Raw genomic sequence first — 14,490 nt, 5'->3', positions numbered from 1 at the left:
CTTCCGTGCCTAATCTATCACCTGAAGCTATTTCCCTCCCTAAACCCCTCTCAAGCCTGTCTCGCCTCTCCATGGGGACATTTCCGTCCTTTTGCCACCGCCATTGCTCAGTTTCTGGAAAGACCTGGAGTTTATCTTCTCGCTTAGTCTTGTTCCTTATAATAAGTATGTTCTGCATGCAGCAGGCATAATTGTCTTAAAAGCCAAATTTGAAACTGTGTGATGAGATATCACTGTAATCCCAGTACTTCCTGACCCAGGGTGGGTCAGGAAGACTGCCCAGGATTGAATGCCAGCCTGAGCCTATCTCAAAAACCTAAACACACGAATCTAAGGTGGAGCTTACCTGTGGTACTGCTTAGAAGCTTCTTAGAACGGTTACTTGAGTACAGGAGTTCAAAACCAGCCTGTGCATTATGGACAGACCTAGTTGCAAGGAAGAAAGAAAGGTTGTGGGGAGAGAAGCTCGTTGTGAGATCTCAGGACTTGGTCGGCTGAGGCAGGAGAATTACAAGTTTCAGGAAATCCTGAGCTACATAGTAAGTTTGAGACCATCTAGGGCTACTATAAACCCTGTCTCATAAATAAATAACTGCTCTAAAATGACTGTACACAACAACAAAACCAAACAAAAAGCCTAGGTGTGGTGACATGTATTTGAAATCCCAACACTCAGTGTGTGCTTCTTTTTCCCCCCATCGTGTGACACACACACCCCAACAACCTGGAAGGTTGGAGGTTGGCACTGAGGCATTCCATGTTCTAGGCCATCCTGGGGTACACAGAGAGAACTTGTCTCCAAAACAACCAACCAGGAATTGTGATTACTTCTCTAGTCAGAACTTATTGCGGGGACTGGGGATGTGGTTCAGGGGCAGAGTGCAAGCGCCTGATGTGCACAAGTCTACAGGTTCCATCCCTGGCACCGCAAAAATAAAGACCATGTTTTTGAAGACTGGCCCAGTAGCCTCTCCTTGTAATCCCAATATTGAGAGGTGGCAGTATGATGACGAGGAATTCAAGGTCATCCTTGGCTACACAGTCAGTTTGAAGCCAGTCTGGACTACATAAGACTCTGTCTCAAGGGTTGGGGATTTAGCTCAGTGGTAGAGCGCTTACCTAGCAAGTGCAAGGCCCTGGGTTCGGTCCCCAGCTCCGAAAAAAAAAAGAAAAAAAAAAAAGATTCTGCCTCAAAATGGCTACATACATACATACATACATACACACACATACTTTTCTCTCTCTTTTCACCACATTCTCCCTAATCACTCCCAATGGTCCAGCCAAGAGCTCTGTCTTCTGTAACTCAAGTATGTGGTGTCAGAGGGTCTTTGGCCTTTGTTTTTATTGGGACAGGGTTTCTCTGTGTAGCCCTGGCTGTCCTGGAACTTTCTCTGTAGACCAGGTTGGCCTTAAGCTCAGAGATCTGCCTGGCTCTGCCTCCTGAGGGCTGGGTGACACCATGGCTGTCTTCTTTGCACTTCTTACTCTCTGCCTGGAATTGTGTTCTATCAATCCACAAGGCTGATTTTCTCATTTTCCAGGCCTCAGCTCAAATGTCATCTCACAGACAACCACAGTCTCTAGAGGCCTTCATCTCCTCGCTTGTGGATTTACCTGTTTGTGATCTCTGTCCCCAAGTTGAAGACACTTAACTTGCGTGTTCATCACAGTCACCTGGCATCTAAATTGCTCTTGCATAAATTTGACATTTAAGAAAAAATGCCATGGGTTGGGGATTTAGCTCAGTGGTAGAGCGCTTGCCTAGCAAGCGCAAGGCCCTGGGTTGGTCCCCAGCTCGAAAAAAAAAAAAAAAAAAAAAAAGAAAAAAAAAAAAATGCCACAGTAAGGGACTGATGAACTGTAGACCACAGGCCGTGAGGACAAGGGCAGGTCTAACACTTCTGCTGGCTGCTCCGTCCCAGCTCCAGCCATACAAGTTCTCTATGGCTCAAACACACAACACTCTTGTATTCTGCTTCGGATATGTTGTATGTATGTGGAGCATGGAGTTCATACCAAGTGTGGTTCCTCAGATGTTGCCTACTTTTGAGAGTCTCTCATGTGCAAGTTGCCTGTTTGTCTGGCTGGCCAGTGACCCAGTGACCCAGTGACCCATTGACCTGTCTGCTCTCACCTTCCCAGCTCTGGGTTTCCATGTGCCACCCCATCTGACTTTTTTCACTAAAGTTCTAGGAATTGAACTGAGGGCCTCATACTTACCAGACAAGCATTTCACCAGCCTCTCTGCCTAGTGATTCAGGACTCTGTTTATTTCTTTAGTTTATTTATCCTTTTCTATTGATTTATTTATTTGGTTTTTCTAGATAGAGTTTCTTAGTGTACCCCTGACTGTCCTGGAGGACCAGGCTGGCCTGCAAACTCACAGAAATCTGCCTGCCTCTGCCTTTCCAATGTGGGGATTAAAAAGGCCCACCTGGCTCAGGACATCATTTAAGTCTAAGACTGGGCTGGAGAGATGGGATTAGAGGCATGTTCAATTCCCCAGCAACCACAGGTGGCCACCCATCTGGCTCAGGACATCATTTAAGATATATAATAAATAAATAAATCTTTAAAAAAAAAAAAAAAAAAAGTCTAAGACTGAGAGTGGTGGTATATGCTTTAATCCCACAGCAGTGGAGTAGAGGCATAGAGATCTCTGTGAGCTCAAGGCCAGCTTATGTAAGGAGACCTTGCCTCAAACAACAACAAAAACAATTGTTAAGAAAATAAAGTCACTGGAGAGATGGCTCAGTGGTTAAGGGTACTGACTGCACTTCCCAAGGTCCTGAGTTCAAATTCCAGCAACCACACAGTGGCTCACAACAATCTGTAATGAGATCTGATGCCTTCTTCTGGTATAAATAAATCTTAAAAAAAAAAAAAAAAAAGGGTTGGGGGAAGCGCAAGGCCCTTGGATCGGTCCCCAACCCCGAAAAAAAAAACCAAAAAAAAAAAAAAAAAAAAAAAAAGAAAGTCTGTCTTGGGCTAGAGAGAAGGCTCACTGTTAACATCACTGACTGCTCTTCCAGAGGACCCAGGATCAAGTTCTAGCACCCACTTGGGGCCTCACAACTGTCTGTAATTCCAGGTCTAGGGGATCTAGTGCCCTCTTGTGGGCTTTTCAGAACTGCAGGCAGGTGGTGCTTCCTTCTGCCCATTGTTTCCTCAGCAGATAGGACGCCTTCCTCACACTTGTCTCTTCTATGTCAGGCTTTGCTGGACTGCTAGCTCTACCGATACAAGATACAAGGCCTCTGTGTCTCCTTTGCTCCTTACTGTAACTCCAAGGCCTCACACACAGCAGAATCAGCTAAGGCTGATTAAATACTAAGTCTTTATTAACTGGTACAGAACCAGGCCATGCGCCCAGAGATCACCATACAGCAGCCATGGCCAAATGCTCAATAAACTGGATGGTCCATTACTTGGAAGTTGGGTTGGGGGTTTAGCTCAGTGGTAGAGCGCTTGCCTCGAAAGTGCAAGGCCCTGGGTTCGGTCCCCAGCTCCGAAAAAAAAAAAAAAAAAAAGTTGAGTGTGAGGATGGCTGCTGGTGGCCTTATGGGGATACATTCAGAGAAACAGGGAGGAGCCAAAAGGGTTCTTCTGAATGTGCAAATGCCCCAAGGCAAGGAGATGAAGGACTTCATTTTGATAAAGAAAAACAAACAGTATTAGTGCAAGGACTCCTGAAATGGAGGTGAGGAACCAGTGAGGTCTGAGGCCATATTCTGGCCACTCCCATAAGCCTGGCTCCTGCTGCTCCTGATCTAAGTTCGACCATCTTTTGAGTCTGTACTATTCTGTCCCAAAGTGGCCCTAGTTTCTCTGAAATCAAATCTATCATCTTGTCATGTCCTCTAGCAAATTCTCTGTCTTCAAGATTTTTTTAAAATTTTATTTATATGAGTACACTGTAGTTGTTCTCAGACACACCAGAAGAGGGCATCAGATCCCATTACAGATGGTTGTGAGCCACCCTGTGGTTGCTGGGAATTGAACTCAGGACCTCTGGAAGATCAGTCAGTGCTTTTTTTTTTTCGGAGCTGGGGACCAAACCCAGGGCCTTGCGCTTGCTAGGCAAGCGCTCTACCACTGAGCTAAATCCCCAACCCCTCAGTCAGTGCTCTTAACCGCTGAGCCATCTCTCCAGCCCTTCAGAGTCTCCCTTTCCTTCACTCCATACAGGGAGGTCAGCCAGCTAGACTCCAGAATAGAGTGATGTTGCATACATACAAGTCTGGGCAGACGATGCCCACAGCTCTCTTCAACATCTGTATGGCTCAACCCCACAAACTCCACCATATGCTCGAACCTGTAAGATCTTCTAGTCTGCTCATAACCTGCTGCTGACTGCCCCTCACATCTCATGTTCCAGCCAGCCCTTAGCCTAATCCATATTCATTCTCTTTCCCCCTGCCCCCTCTCTCCAGGATGCCACTATGTACTGAGACAGAAAGAGACTTTGACCAGGCTGGCCTCCAACTCAGAGATCAAGCTGCCTCTGCCACCACACCTGGCCACATTATTTTTGTTTCAGTGCTGATGTTCAATCTGAGTCACATTATGTAGGTGCCACCGTGGTGGCCTTTTCTGATCATTCTCTTCCATCCCTTGATGTATGTCTTCTACCCACGTTTGAACCCTGTAAGCCTCTTTCCTTTTTTTTTTTTTTTTTTTTTTTTTGGAGCTGGGGACCGAACCCAGGGCCTTGCGCTTCCCTAGGCAAGCGCTCTACCACTGAGCTAAATCCCCAACCCCGCCTCTTTCCTTTTTTAATCACAGCAATTTTCAATTCTTTTCCTCCATGTCTTCCTACCCCGGGGAGACTGTGACTTCCCGAGGAAGCACGACTGTCCTATTCCATCTTTGTCTCTCAGCATCGGGATTGTGCTGTTAACATTTTTTTTAATGTTACCTTTGTAATGACAGTAAAGACATCATAAAGAATCATTTAAAAATAGAAGGGGGGGTTGGGGATTTAGCTGAGTGGTAGGCGCTTGCCTAGCAAGCGCAAGGCCCTGGGTTCGGTCCCCAGCTCCGGAAAAAAAAAAAAAAAAAAAAAAAAAGAAGGAAAACTGAAATCACAACCAATGCTGGAGAGGCGGCTCAGCCTGCAGAGGTTACGATCACAACCAAAAGGACAAACTTTTGGTTCCCAACACCCACACCCATCTCTCCAGTTTAAAAAAAAAAACAAAACAGAGTAACAATTGATATAACAACATAATACTGTAATCCCTGCACTCACCATTTGGGAGACTGAGGCAGGATGGGCTACATAATGAGACCATGTGTCAATGGAGTAAAAACAAAAGACAATACAAGTTAAGATTACCAGACACCTAAGAGTCTCTCAGACGCTGACTTGCATGTTAGCTTGTTTTGTTTCTGAGACAGGGTTTCACTATGTAGCCCTGGAAGCATTTATGTAGATCAGGCTGGCCTCAACTTACAGAAATCCTCCTGCCTCTACCTCCTTCGGGTTGTGGTAAAAGGAGTGGTTGGGCATAAACTTAATTGTCTTTCCAATGAGGTAAGTACTATCATTATGCCCTCTGGTAATGGACAAGAGAGGCAGAAAAAGCTCTTTTGCCTGGTCCACCAAGTTAAATTCAGAACTAATGTGGTTTTAACCGCTTCTAACTATCTACCAACGACCTCCATAAATGCTTGCTGAAGAGTGAAGTACCAAGGATGGCCTCAAAGTAAGTGATTTCAGGGTTTAGTTTTATCTGATGTTAGAGGGCTGTCACGCAACAGCCTCGAGGCAGCAGACACAACCACGTAGATGTGAGCGCAAATCTAAACACCTTCGGTGGCTGAGAAAAAGACCTTTCCTTCCGAAACTAAGGAGGCAAGAGTATGCGGATAAGGGCCCTCCCAGCGGAGCAGCATTTAGTGTAGGCAGAATCTGGCCCGTGCCAAGCCGGCTGTCTGAGAGGTGGAGGGTCCAGCGTGGGCTCCGGAAGCAGGAAAGGCGAGCAGGTGTGGGATCTAAATTAGGATAAGGGCGGGAGCGCGCTCCGCTCAGAAGGACGCAGCTTGCGCTCGGCAGTGGATCTTTTCCCTTTAGCTCTTCTCGGTTCGGAGGCCTGGGGTGGCTAGTGACCCACTCAGAAACGCACAGAACGAATGCAGACCAACCCCTTTTAAGGGTGTACCTTCCTGAGCGCCTAACTGCACCCCATTTCAAGCCCAGACTCCTCACACAACTGACTGTATGCCTCGGGGTCAAAGTGGGGAGCGGCCGGGGAGCAGAGCTGGGAGCCCCGCGGGAAGGGCGGGGATGCCTGGGCCGGAAGGCGTCCCAGGCTCGGCTGGGAGCCGGCGCTCTCTTTCGACGCCACCCCGTTGCCTCCGCCCCTGAGCCGGCCGGGACGGCACCAAGTCTCCGCCCCTGGCGCACCGCGCACCTCACCTTGAACGCTGCCCCACCCACCTCAAGCCTATTGGACTTCCTGGGCCCAGGACACTCTGCGATTGGTCGAACTTGTCCACGGAGGCCCCGCCCATCTCCCCGCCCCAGTTCCCGTCCGCCGGTACTTTGGACGGCGGCGTGGCGCCCCTCCTCCCCTCCCGGTCCCCGCCCCCTGGAGCAAATGCTGCCGAGCTGCGGCCGCGGGGCAGATGCACGCGCTCGGGCCCTTCTAGCAGGCGCGAGCAGTCGCTGGGCGCGCGAAAGCGAAAGGAGGAAGAGGAAGGGAGGGCGAGGGCGGGGTGTTGAGGAGGGGCGGGAGGAGGAAGAGGAGGAGGTTGGAGCGCGCTCGCGCCTGGCCTCGCGCCCGCGCCGAGGGAGGGGGGAGAGGGGCGCGCGCGCGCACGCTCGCGTCCTCGCTCGCTCCATCCATCCATCCTCCGGTCGCGGCACGCGCGCGCGCTCCGGGCTCGCGCCGCACCCCCCGCCCGGGAGAGGCGGGCTGGAGTGGGGGGCGGGGGAGGGCGCGCGGACGGCGCGGACTGCGCGCGGGCAGGGGTGAGGTGAGGAGGAGGAGGCGGCGACAGGACGAGAAGGGAGGGAAGGGCCATGGCCGCCCGGTGAGGCGGCGAGGCGGGGGGCAGCCCGACCCCCGGCCCCGGGCCCCGGCCCCGGGAGAGGCGAGGACGGACCGACGGACATGGGGCTCCGGAGCAGCCGCCGTCGCCGCCGCCGCCGGAGGACGCGGCCCTGAGAGGCCGCCGGGCCCCGGCGCGGCCCCCCGGGCGGGGTGAGTACGGAACAGGGACGGGGGAGGGGCCTGCGGGGGGCGGGGGGCGGGGCCCGAGGCGGGGCTTGGGCCCCCTCCCCCCAGGTCTGGGTCAGCGCCCCTTCCCCTCCCCCAGGGCCGACGCGGAAACGCCCGGCTTTCCCCGGCTTCCCGGCCGGGCCGGGGCCCCCCGGTCTCCCCCTGGCAGGGTCCTCCTTGGGCGGGGCAGGGCCGGCCGGGGAGGGGGCGCGGGGCCTTTGTTAGGGAGCCAGGCCCCAGCCCCCGGGACAATAGAGACACCCTCCCGGAATCCTCTCCCCGGCCCGTCCGGGATCTGGGCAGGCGGCGACCTAGAGGGGTCGGGACGTGTCCCACTCTGCTTACTCTCTGGGGGTCGGTCTGTCCCGGCCCGCCGCCGGCCTTGGGCGGCTTGGCTCTCCTCCCCCTAGTCGGTATGATGCAGCAGCAGTGCCGCAAGGACGGGAGAAGAGCCGCGACACGGCCTGCTCCCCTTCCCAGTGCCCCTGGCTCATTTGTCAGTCCCCACCCCACTCGAGGCCGGCAGCTCCTTAAACTCGTACCCACTGTTCAGTGGGGCCCCGAACTGTGGGCACTGTTTCTAAATCCTACGGTTGGGTTTTCTGGACTTTGGGGCTCTTGGAGAGACTTCCGGGCTGGTCCTGAGGGAGGGAGGGTGCGATCTAAAAGAACAGGTAAGGGGAGTGCCCACTCCTCGCGTGCGTACCACGGGACTCTCCCCTGCTCATGTTCTTGGTGTCGAGAAATGCCCTTTGCCTGTAGGCTTCTGTGGGCTCTGTTCCTCTCGTAGAGTGGCAGGCTTATTTTAAGAGAAGACAGAGTGGGGTGAAGGTTGTAGGGTGTTAGGGCCATTCCTACTTCTGGTAGCAGTACCCCCCCAAGTGGACATCCTGGCTGAAAGCAGAGGTGACTCTGACAGTCCTTAGGGAAACGGGGTTGTCTTGAGGAGTCTGTGCAGTTCTTTGCCACACCCTGTGGGTTTGCTTTGAGGCCTTAGAGTTCCTTCTCCTCCCCCTGCTGCATTGCACCATGGGTATCAAAGAGGGGTTTGAGTTTTGGGTACCTGGGATGAGCTGCTGCCTCCTGTAGACCTAGAGTCTGATTGGCAAGGCAGTATAGTTCAGGGCCTGAGCTTAGGCCTGGGAAGGACTAGGCCACCTCTGCTTTTCAGGCCCTGAAGGACCATAGACTTAAGGAACCGGGGCCTTGGGGGGTTGGGGGGAGACACTCTGATGCCAGGATTAAGCTCTGGGCTTGGAGGTGGGGAGGGGAGGTGGCAGTCTCTGGAGGTGTCTTGGACTCACACCAACACCCCCACCTCCATGTGTGCAGCCGTGTTGCCGCCCGCTGTGCTATGAGCAGTCAGAGCGCCGTCTCCACAAGAGTTTACAAATGAAAATGGAGGAAATGTCTTTGTCTGGCCTGGATAACAGCAAACTAGAGGTGAGGGCTCCCCCACGTGTGCCTCCAGTTCTTTCTCTTGATGTCTCTGCGTCGCTAAATCTGGCATCTATGCCAAAGGAGGAATTTGGATAGTCAGCCTTGTTCCTTAGAGGGAATAACAGCTGAAAAGGCCCAAGGATCTGGGAGGAAGAAGGAACTCAAAAATCAAGGTCAGGAAAGTGGCAAAGAAGGCAGCATGTTTGGTCAGGGCCAGGAGATTCGGTTGGCCAGAGTTGTTCAGTCGAGGCGGGGTGCTACCCTTGTGACCATGAATGTTGGTGTTCTCTCCTGGGGCCCAGGCCATCGCTCAGGAGATATATGCTGACCTGGTCGAGGATTCTTGTTTGGGATTCTGCTTTGAAGTACACCGGGCTGTCAAGTGTGGCTACTTCTTCCTGGATGATACAGATCCTGATAGCATGAAGGATTTTGGTGAGCTTCAGGGTGGAACGGGAGTGGTCTAGCTCTGCCTAGGAAGGGCTTAGAGGGTTCTTTAGAAACTGCCCTATTTGCACAGCCTGGAGCTCCTGTGAGCTTAGGTGAGAATGAGTTTAAAGAGAACCTGGGACCATAGGCGAGAACAAGAAGTTGGGGTACCCTGCCTGCTCTGATCGCCACGCCTCTCCTGTCCCCAGAGATCGTGGACCAGCCTGGGTTGGACATCTTTGGACAGGTTTTCAACCAGTGGAAGAGCAAGGAGTGTGTTTGCCCCAACTGCAGCCGCAGTATTGCTGCCTCCCGCTTTGCCCCCCACCTGGAGAAGTGCCTGGGAATGGGCCGCAACAGCAGCCGGATCGCCAACCGTCGGTGAGAACCTCCCGCTTCCAGCACCAGTGATGCACATCTCAGGCCACTTGTACCGTGGTGTAGTCTCATGGGGACACCGATAGGGTACAGAGGGTGGGCCACACTTGGTCCTTGCGTGCTTCACCGTGAATTCACGTGCAGATGGGTGAGAGCCTTGACCCTTTTTCTTCTCAACTTTGGGCAGGATTGCCAATAGCAACAATATGAACAAGTCTGAGAGTGACCAAGAAGACAACGATGACATCAATGACAATGACTGGTCCTATGGCTCAGAGAAGAAAGGTGTTTGGGGATGTGGGGAAACCTGGGAGAAGCTGGGGTGAAATGGGAAGATGGAAGTGGAGTATACATTCGCCTTGAGCTGTCTTGATGGGGGAAGAATGCAGTTCTTAAAAACATGAATGCTCTGAGAACGAGAACGTAAAAGTAACTGTGTTCGGGGTTGGGGATTTAGCTCAGCGGTAGAGCGCTTGCCTAGCGAGCGCAAGGCCCTGGGTTCGGTCCCCAGCTCCGAAAGAAAAACAAAAAAAAAAAAACAAAAAAAAAAGTAACTGTGTTCTTTGTTCTGTTGTCCCCCAGCCAAGAAGAGAAAATCAGACAAGGTGAGAGCCGGGGCGAGCATGGGGGAAGTTTGGGTGAAGGACAGATACTCTCTACCCTTTGGGCAGGGAGTGCTCAGGTCTTTTGACTCAAGTGTGAGGTCACTGGGGGGCATCCCTGGGTTTGGGAGTAAGGGTGTCTGGTGGACGGGAGCTCCAGAGGTTTTGTTGGTGGGAGGGAGGGAGGGAATCTAGACAGACAGTCTTACTGGGAGGGATAGTATTCGTTTGAGGTTGTTTCTTTGTCAAATCTTTTTTCCTTCCCTGGGTTCTCGGCTCCCCCTTATCATTGCCCTTTCCCCAAAGCTATGGTATCTCCCATTCCAGAACCCTAATTCCCCTCGAAGATCCAAGTCTCTAAAACACAAAAATGGTAAGTGGGGCTAGACCCACAGGGTGCTGCTAGCTATGTTACTACAGGGCTTGTAGTGGGGATGAGGGAGGGCCTGTGATCCTTCTGTCACCCCCACTTCCTCTCTGGTTATTTTCAGGGTTCTCTGTCTGTACCTCTGCATCAAACACCCTTCCCCTTCTTTTTTCTTCTTCAGGGGAACTTAGCAACTCCGATCCTTTTAAGGTGAGTGGATGCTGCCTGCCCTTCGTGTGCTTCTCCTTACTCTTGTGAGGTGGTTGGGATTTGGAAAAATGAGGCCAGGATGCTGTGACAACTACAAGTGCTTGTAGTGCTATTTAAGCCTTGGGTGTTCATGTTCTTTGTGGGTCCCGTCTCCGTGTCTATGTGCAGGTAGATTGGAAGGACTTGGAAAATTACTTGGAGGCAAGGGTGAGAGGGACTGCTTCTCCATCCGCTCCTTTTCTGGCTGCCCACTCTTTACTTCTCTGACCCGTTTTTTACTTCTAACCTGTACCTCTGGTTTTCTCACAGTATAGCAACTCAACTGGGATCAGCTATGAGACCCTGGGGCCAGAGGAGCTGAGGAGCCTGCTCACCACAGTGTGTAACTGGAGAGGGAGGGCTTTGGTGTGGGCTGGGCAGTGAGTAGGACCCTGAAGGAGACAGGTGGCACAGCAGCAGGAGCCATAGTGTTCTGTGAAAGTGGGCTTCCTAGTCCACTAGCTCTGGGCTTGGTTTCTACTTGGTCAGTCTAGCGCTGGTATAGAGGGAGCATCTAGTGTTTCGAGCAGGTCTCCTGCCCCTCCTTTCAGCCGTGTTCTTTTTTCCAGCAATGTGGAGTAATTTCTGAACATACCAAGAAGATGTGCACAAGGTGAGCTTGGAAACTTAAAAGGGGGCTGACTGGGCATGGGTTGGGCGTACCCCTGGATCTGACAGTGGGCCCACCCTTACCCTCCCTTCATCCAGTAGGCCTCATTAGCCACCATCTGGGGATTCACCACTGACTCTTTCCCTGTCCCTCCAGCTTCTGCTTCACCTGAGTTCCTGAAGTCCTTCCCTGCCTTGTCAGGGTCTGATCATTCTGTCCCCACCAGGTCACTACGCTGCCCGCAGCACACGGATGAGCAGAGGCGAACTGTGCGGATTTATTTCCTTGGGCCCTCGGCGTAAGTGTCCTTTCCAGGAGGGTGGTGGGTCAGGTTGCTGCTCTTTTCCCTAACATGTCTCTGACTCCTCTTTCTAGCGTTCTTCCAGAGGTAGAGAGCTCCTTGGACAATGATGGCTTTGACATGACTGACAGCCAGGCCCTCCTCAGCCGGCTTCAGTGGGACGGCTCTTCTGATCTCTCACCGTCTGATTCAGGCTCCTCCAAGACTAGTGAAAATCAGGGATGGGGTTTAGGTATACATGCACTTGATCTTGGGCTTTGGCAGTGGGCACCCTTCTCCTTCCACAATTGCACTTTCATCCCGTGTGACTCTTCTTCTGTAGGTACCAACAGCTCTGAATCACGGAAAACCAAGAAAAAGAAATCCCATCTGAGCTTGGTAGGGACTGCCTCTGGCCTGGGCTCCAACAAGAAGAAAAAGCCAAAGCCACCGGCTCCCCCAGCGCCCAGCATCTATGAGGACATCAACTGACTTGGGTGCAAGGAATAGCCTTTGGCTGAGAGAGCCCTCTCTCCCGACCCCCACCCAGGCAGCAATAGCCTGGCACATGGACAGCTGCTGGGGGTTTGGGCGTGGGAAGCTTGGTGGGCCAGGCAGGCAGAGGATCCAATTATGTGCCCCTGGGGGGTGTCAGGATCCTCTGCAATGAAGCATGACCCCTCGGCGTGCAGGACTCAGACCTGGACATATTATGCCTTGGACATAAGTTTGGTGGGGAGGCGGTTTTCCTATTTATTCTGTGAGTTACTGGATGTCCAGCTAGGCTGGGGGCCTGACCTGGGCACTGTGCCAGGGCACTGCCTGCTCCCCACCCCAGGAACTGGACTAAGCCCTGCCGAGGGGCATTGTGGCTACCCAGGCGGCTTTGGGTTGGAAGCTGAGCCCAGAGGGGGCCTCCCCTGGCTGCCCTCAGCAATGTGAAAGGGTCCGGTGCTTGGAGCTGAGGGGCAGGGCTGCTATGTCCTGTTTGTGTGCAGAGTCCTATCAGATGTCCCCATTCCCCGGGGTCAGCAGGCACAGTGCTGTCTGCTAAGGTGGGCGTCCAGAACTGCCTCACAGGGGGCAGCCCTTTCCCCTCAGTCCCCATGGGCCTCCTTGGCAGCAGGAGCTGTCCTTTTGTTGTTGGGTGCCGGGAAAGGGCCTCCAGCCTCTACAGCTTCAAGGAATGGGAAGGGGAGGGTAGGAAGAGGGAGCCTGTATCAGAGTGGCCCCCTGCCCTCCCTGCCCCAGGGCTGTGAGGAACGGCCCAGGTGAGAGGGACGGTGCTGCTTTATTTGAAATGTTTCTTACCTCATTCCCTGCCCCAGGAAGGGGCCCAGCCTCACCCTCCTGGGGTGGCCCCGTATTCTCCCTCCCATCCTGCGCCCTGCCCTGTCCTGCCCTGCCCTGCCCTGCCCTGCCCTGCCCTGCCCTGGGGGCAGCCTGAGTTCCCAGCTGCTGCTTGCCCCCCAACCCCTTTTACCTTGACCAGGTTCAGTTCCTCTCAGCGCTCTCGCCTCTAAAGCCTGCCCTGTTTTCCTTCCCTTGCCGCTTTTAAGTTATTTATTCTGTACTTGTGGTTTGGGGCTCTGAGGAAAAACCCTAATCTTGTGCCTCTCCCTTTGCTAGGAGTAGGGTGGGATAAGAAGGTAGTCTCTGCCCTGGGTTATCAGCAGAGCTTGGAGGGGTACTCTTGCCCCTCTGTGGGACTGTCATGCCAGAGCACCCATCTACCTGATCCATATCCCACCTCTAAGGTACCATCACACCTCGGAGCTGCAAGATCTGGCTGTGGGCTGACTGACAGGGATGGGGTTGATCCTGAGCCAAGTTTCCTGGCACTTGCTATACATGTCCCCTCTCCTCCCAGGGGGAGCCACTCCCATATTGGGTAGCTAGTACCCAGGACTGGTTGGACTGATTTGGGTTAGGGACCCAGAGGGTTAAGGGAACAACAGTGCTAGGGTTACAGTACCCTGTCTGGAACCCCAGTCTCCCCTGGGGTGGTTCTCACTGTGGCTGATGCCTGGTTACAAGTTGATTTTTTTAACCCAAGTATTGTGATTATTTTTTAAGAAGTCAAACTAATTTTGGCAGGAGTTAGAATAAATCCTGGAGCCTGGGCCCCTCTGTCCGTGGTCCCCTCCATAGCCTTCTCACTAGAGGGGGAAATAGAAGGTTCTCGGGCCGGCCCCACTACCAAGCACAGCTTGGGAACCTGCTGAAGGTCGGGAAACTGGCCCAGGCCCCTATCCCTTTGGAGAAGTAGCTGCAGCTCAGGCCAACTCACTCTGCTCTCCCACCTCTCCCTTTCCCCTCTGGTTGGAGGGAGTAGCTTGGGAACTGGTTTGTCCACAAAAACTTCCCCATTGTTCCTTGGCTCACCCTTAGGGCAGAATCCCCTGCCCGGGCTGGGTGAGAGATGGGCTTGGTCCAGCAGGGACCCAGAGGGAACAAACCCCTTCCTTCTGGGGAGTATGCCCTCCCTACTGTGTAGTTGAACAGGGGCTAGGAACTCCCCACTCTCTCCCTCTAACAGCAGGCTGTGTGGGTTTCAATTCCCATCCTCCCCACCCTGGCTAGGTGTCCACCCTGTATCCTATCATGTGTCTGTGTGTGGGGGGTTCTGTACTAATTTCCATGGCCGGTGGCTTTTCCTTCCATGCATCACTCCCCCCCGCATGCCCAGGGGCCACCCGCCTGGCATTACCGCATGCTGGGGTCATTGGGGGAGGGGGGTGGGGCTCACGCTGTCCTGTGGTCTTGAGATTTTTATTTTTGCATATGTAATCCATCCTGTACAGGTAGCTAACTTTGTAAACGCTGTGTATTCCCCTCTGCCCCCATGGCTGCTGGTGTAAATAAATTGCATCTCCCGTTGGTAGCCTGGCCTTACCCACTCTCAT

General features: G+C 53.2%; 1 protein-coding gene across 5 annotated transcripts; it reads left to right on the top strand.

Moving 5' to 3' along the window:
* The first annotated feature begins 6,863 nt into the window (after window positions 1–6,863).
* On the top strand, window positions 6,864–14,468 carry Atxn7l3 (ataxin 7 like 3). 5 transcript variants are annotated; one of them, XM_032911847.1, is made up of 13 exons: window positions 6,864–7,211; window positions 8,562–8,672; window positions 8,972–9,104; window positions 9,308–9,479; window positions 9,664–9,761; window positions 10,059–10,081; window positions 10,385–10,451; window positions 10,570–10,655; window positions 10,965–11,033; window positions 11,264–11,307; window positions 11,531–11,602; window positions 11,680–11,837; window positions 11,928–14,468. In XM_032911847.1, exons 2-13 carry the CDS (start codon window positions 8,622–8,624, stop codon window positions 12,074–12,076), a joined length of 1,122 nt encoding a protein of 373 aa, XP_032767738.1. In that variant the 5' UTR covers window positions 6,864–7,211; window positions 8,562–8,621; the 3' UTR covers window positions 12,077–14,468. The 5 variants fall into 5 exon arrangements, with proteins under 5 accessions (XP_032767738.1, XP_032767740.1, XP_032767741.1 ...); XM_032911849.1 differs by having other exon boundaries at window positions 6,865–7,211; window positions 10,406–10,451; XM_032911850.1 differs by having other exon boundaries at window positions 6,867–7,211; window positions 10,627–10,655.
* Window positions 14,469–14,490: the final 22 nt, after the last annotated feature.

Source organism: Rattus rattus, chromosome 9, assembly GCF_011064425.1.
Source record: "Rattus rattus isolate New Zealand chromosome 9, Rrattus_CSIRO_v1, whole genome shotgun sequence".
Classification (NCBI taxonomy): Eukaryota; Metazoa; Chordata; class Mammalia; order Rodentia; family Muridae; genus Rattus; species Rattus rattus.
The sequence above is the reverse complement of the archived record's forward strand: the minus strand, read 5'-3'. Positions and strand labels throughout refer to the sequence as shown.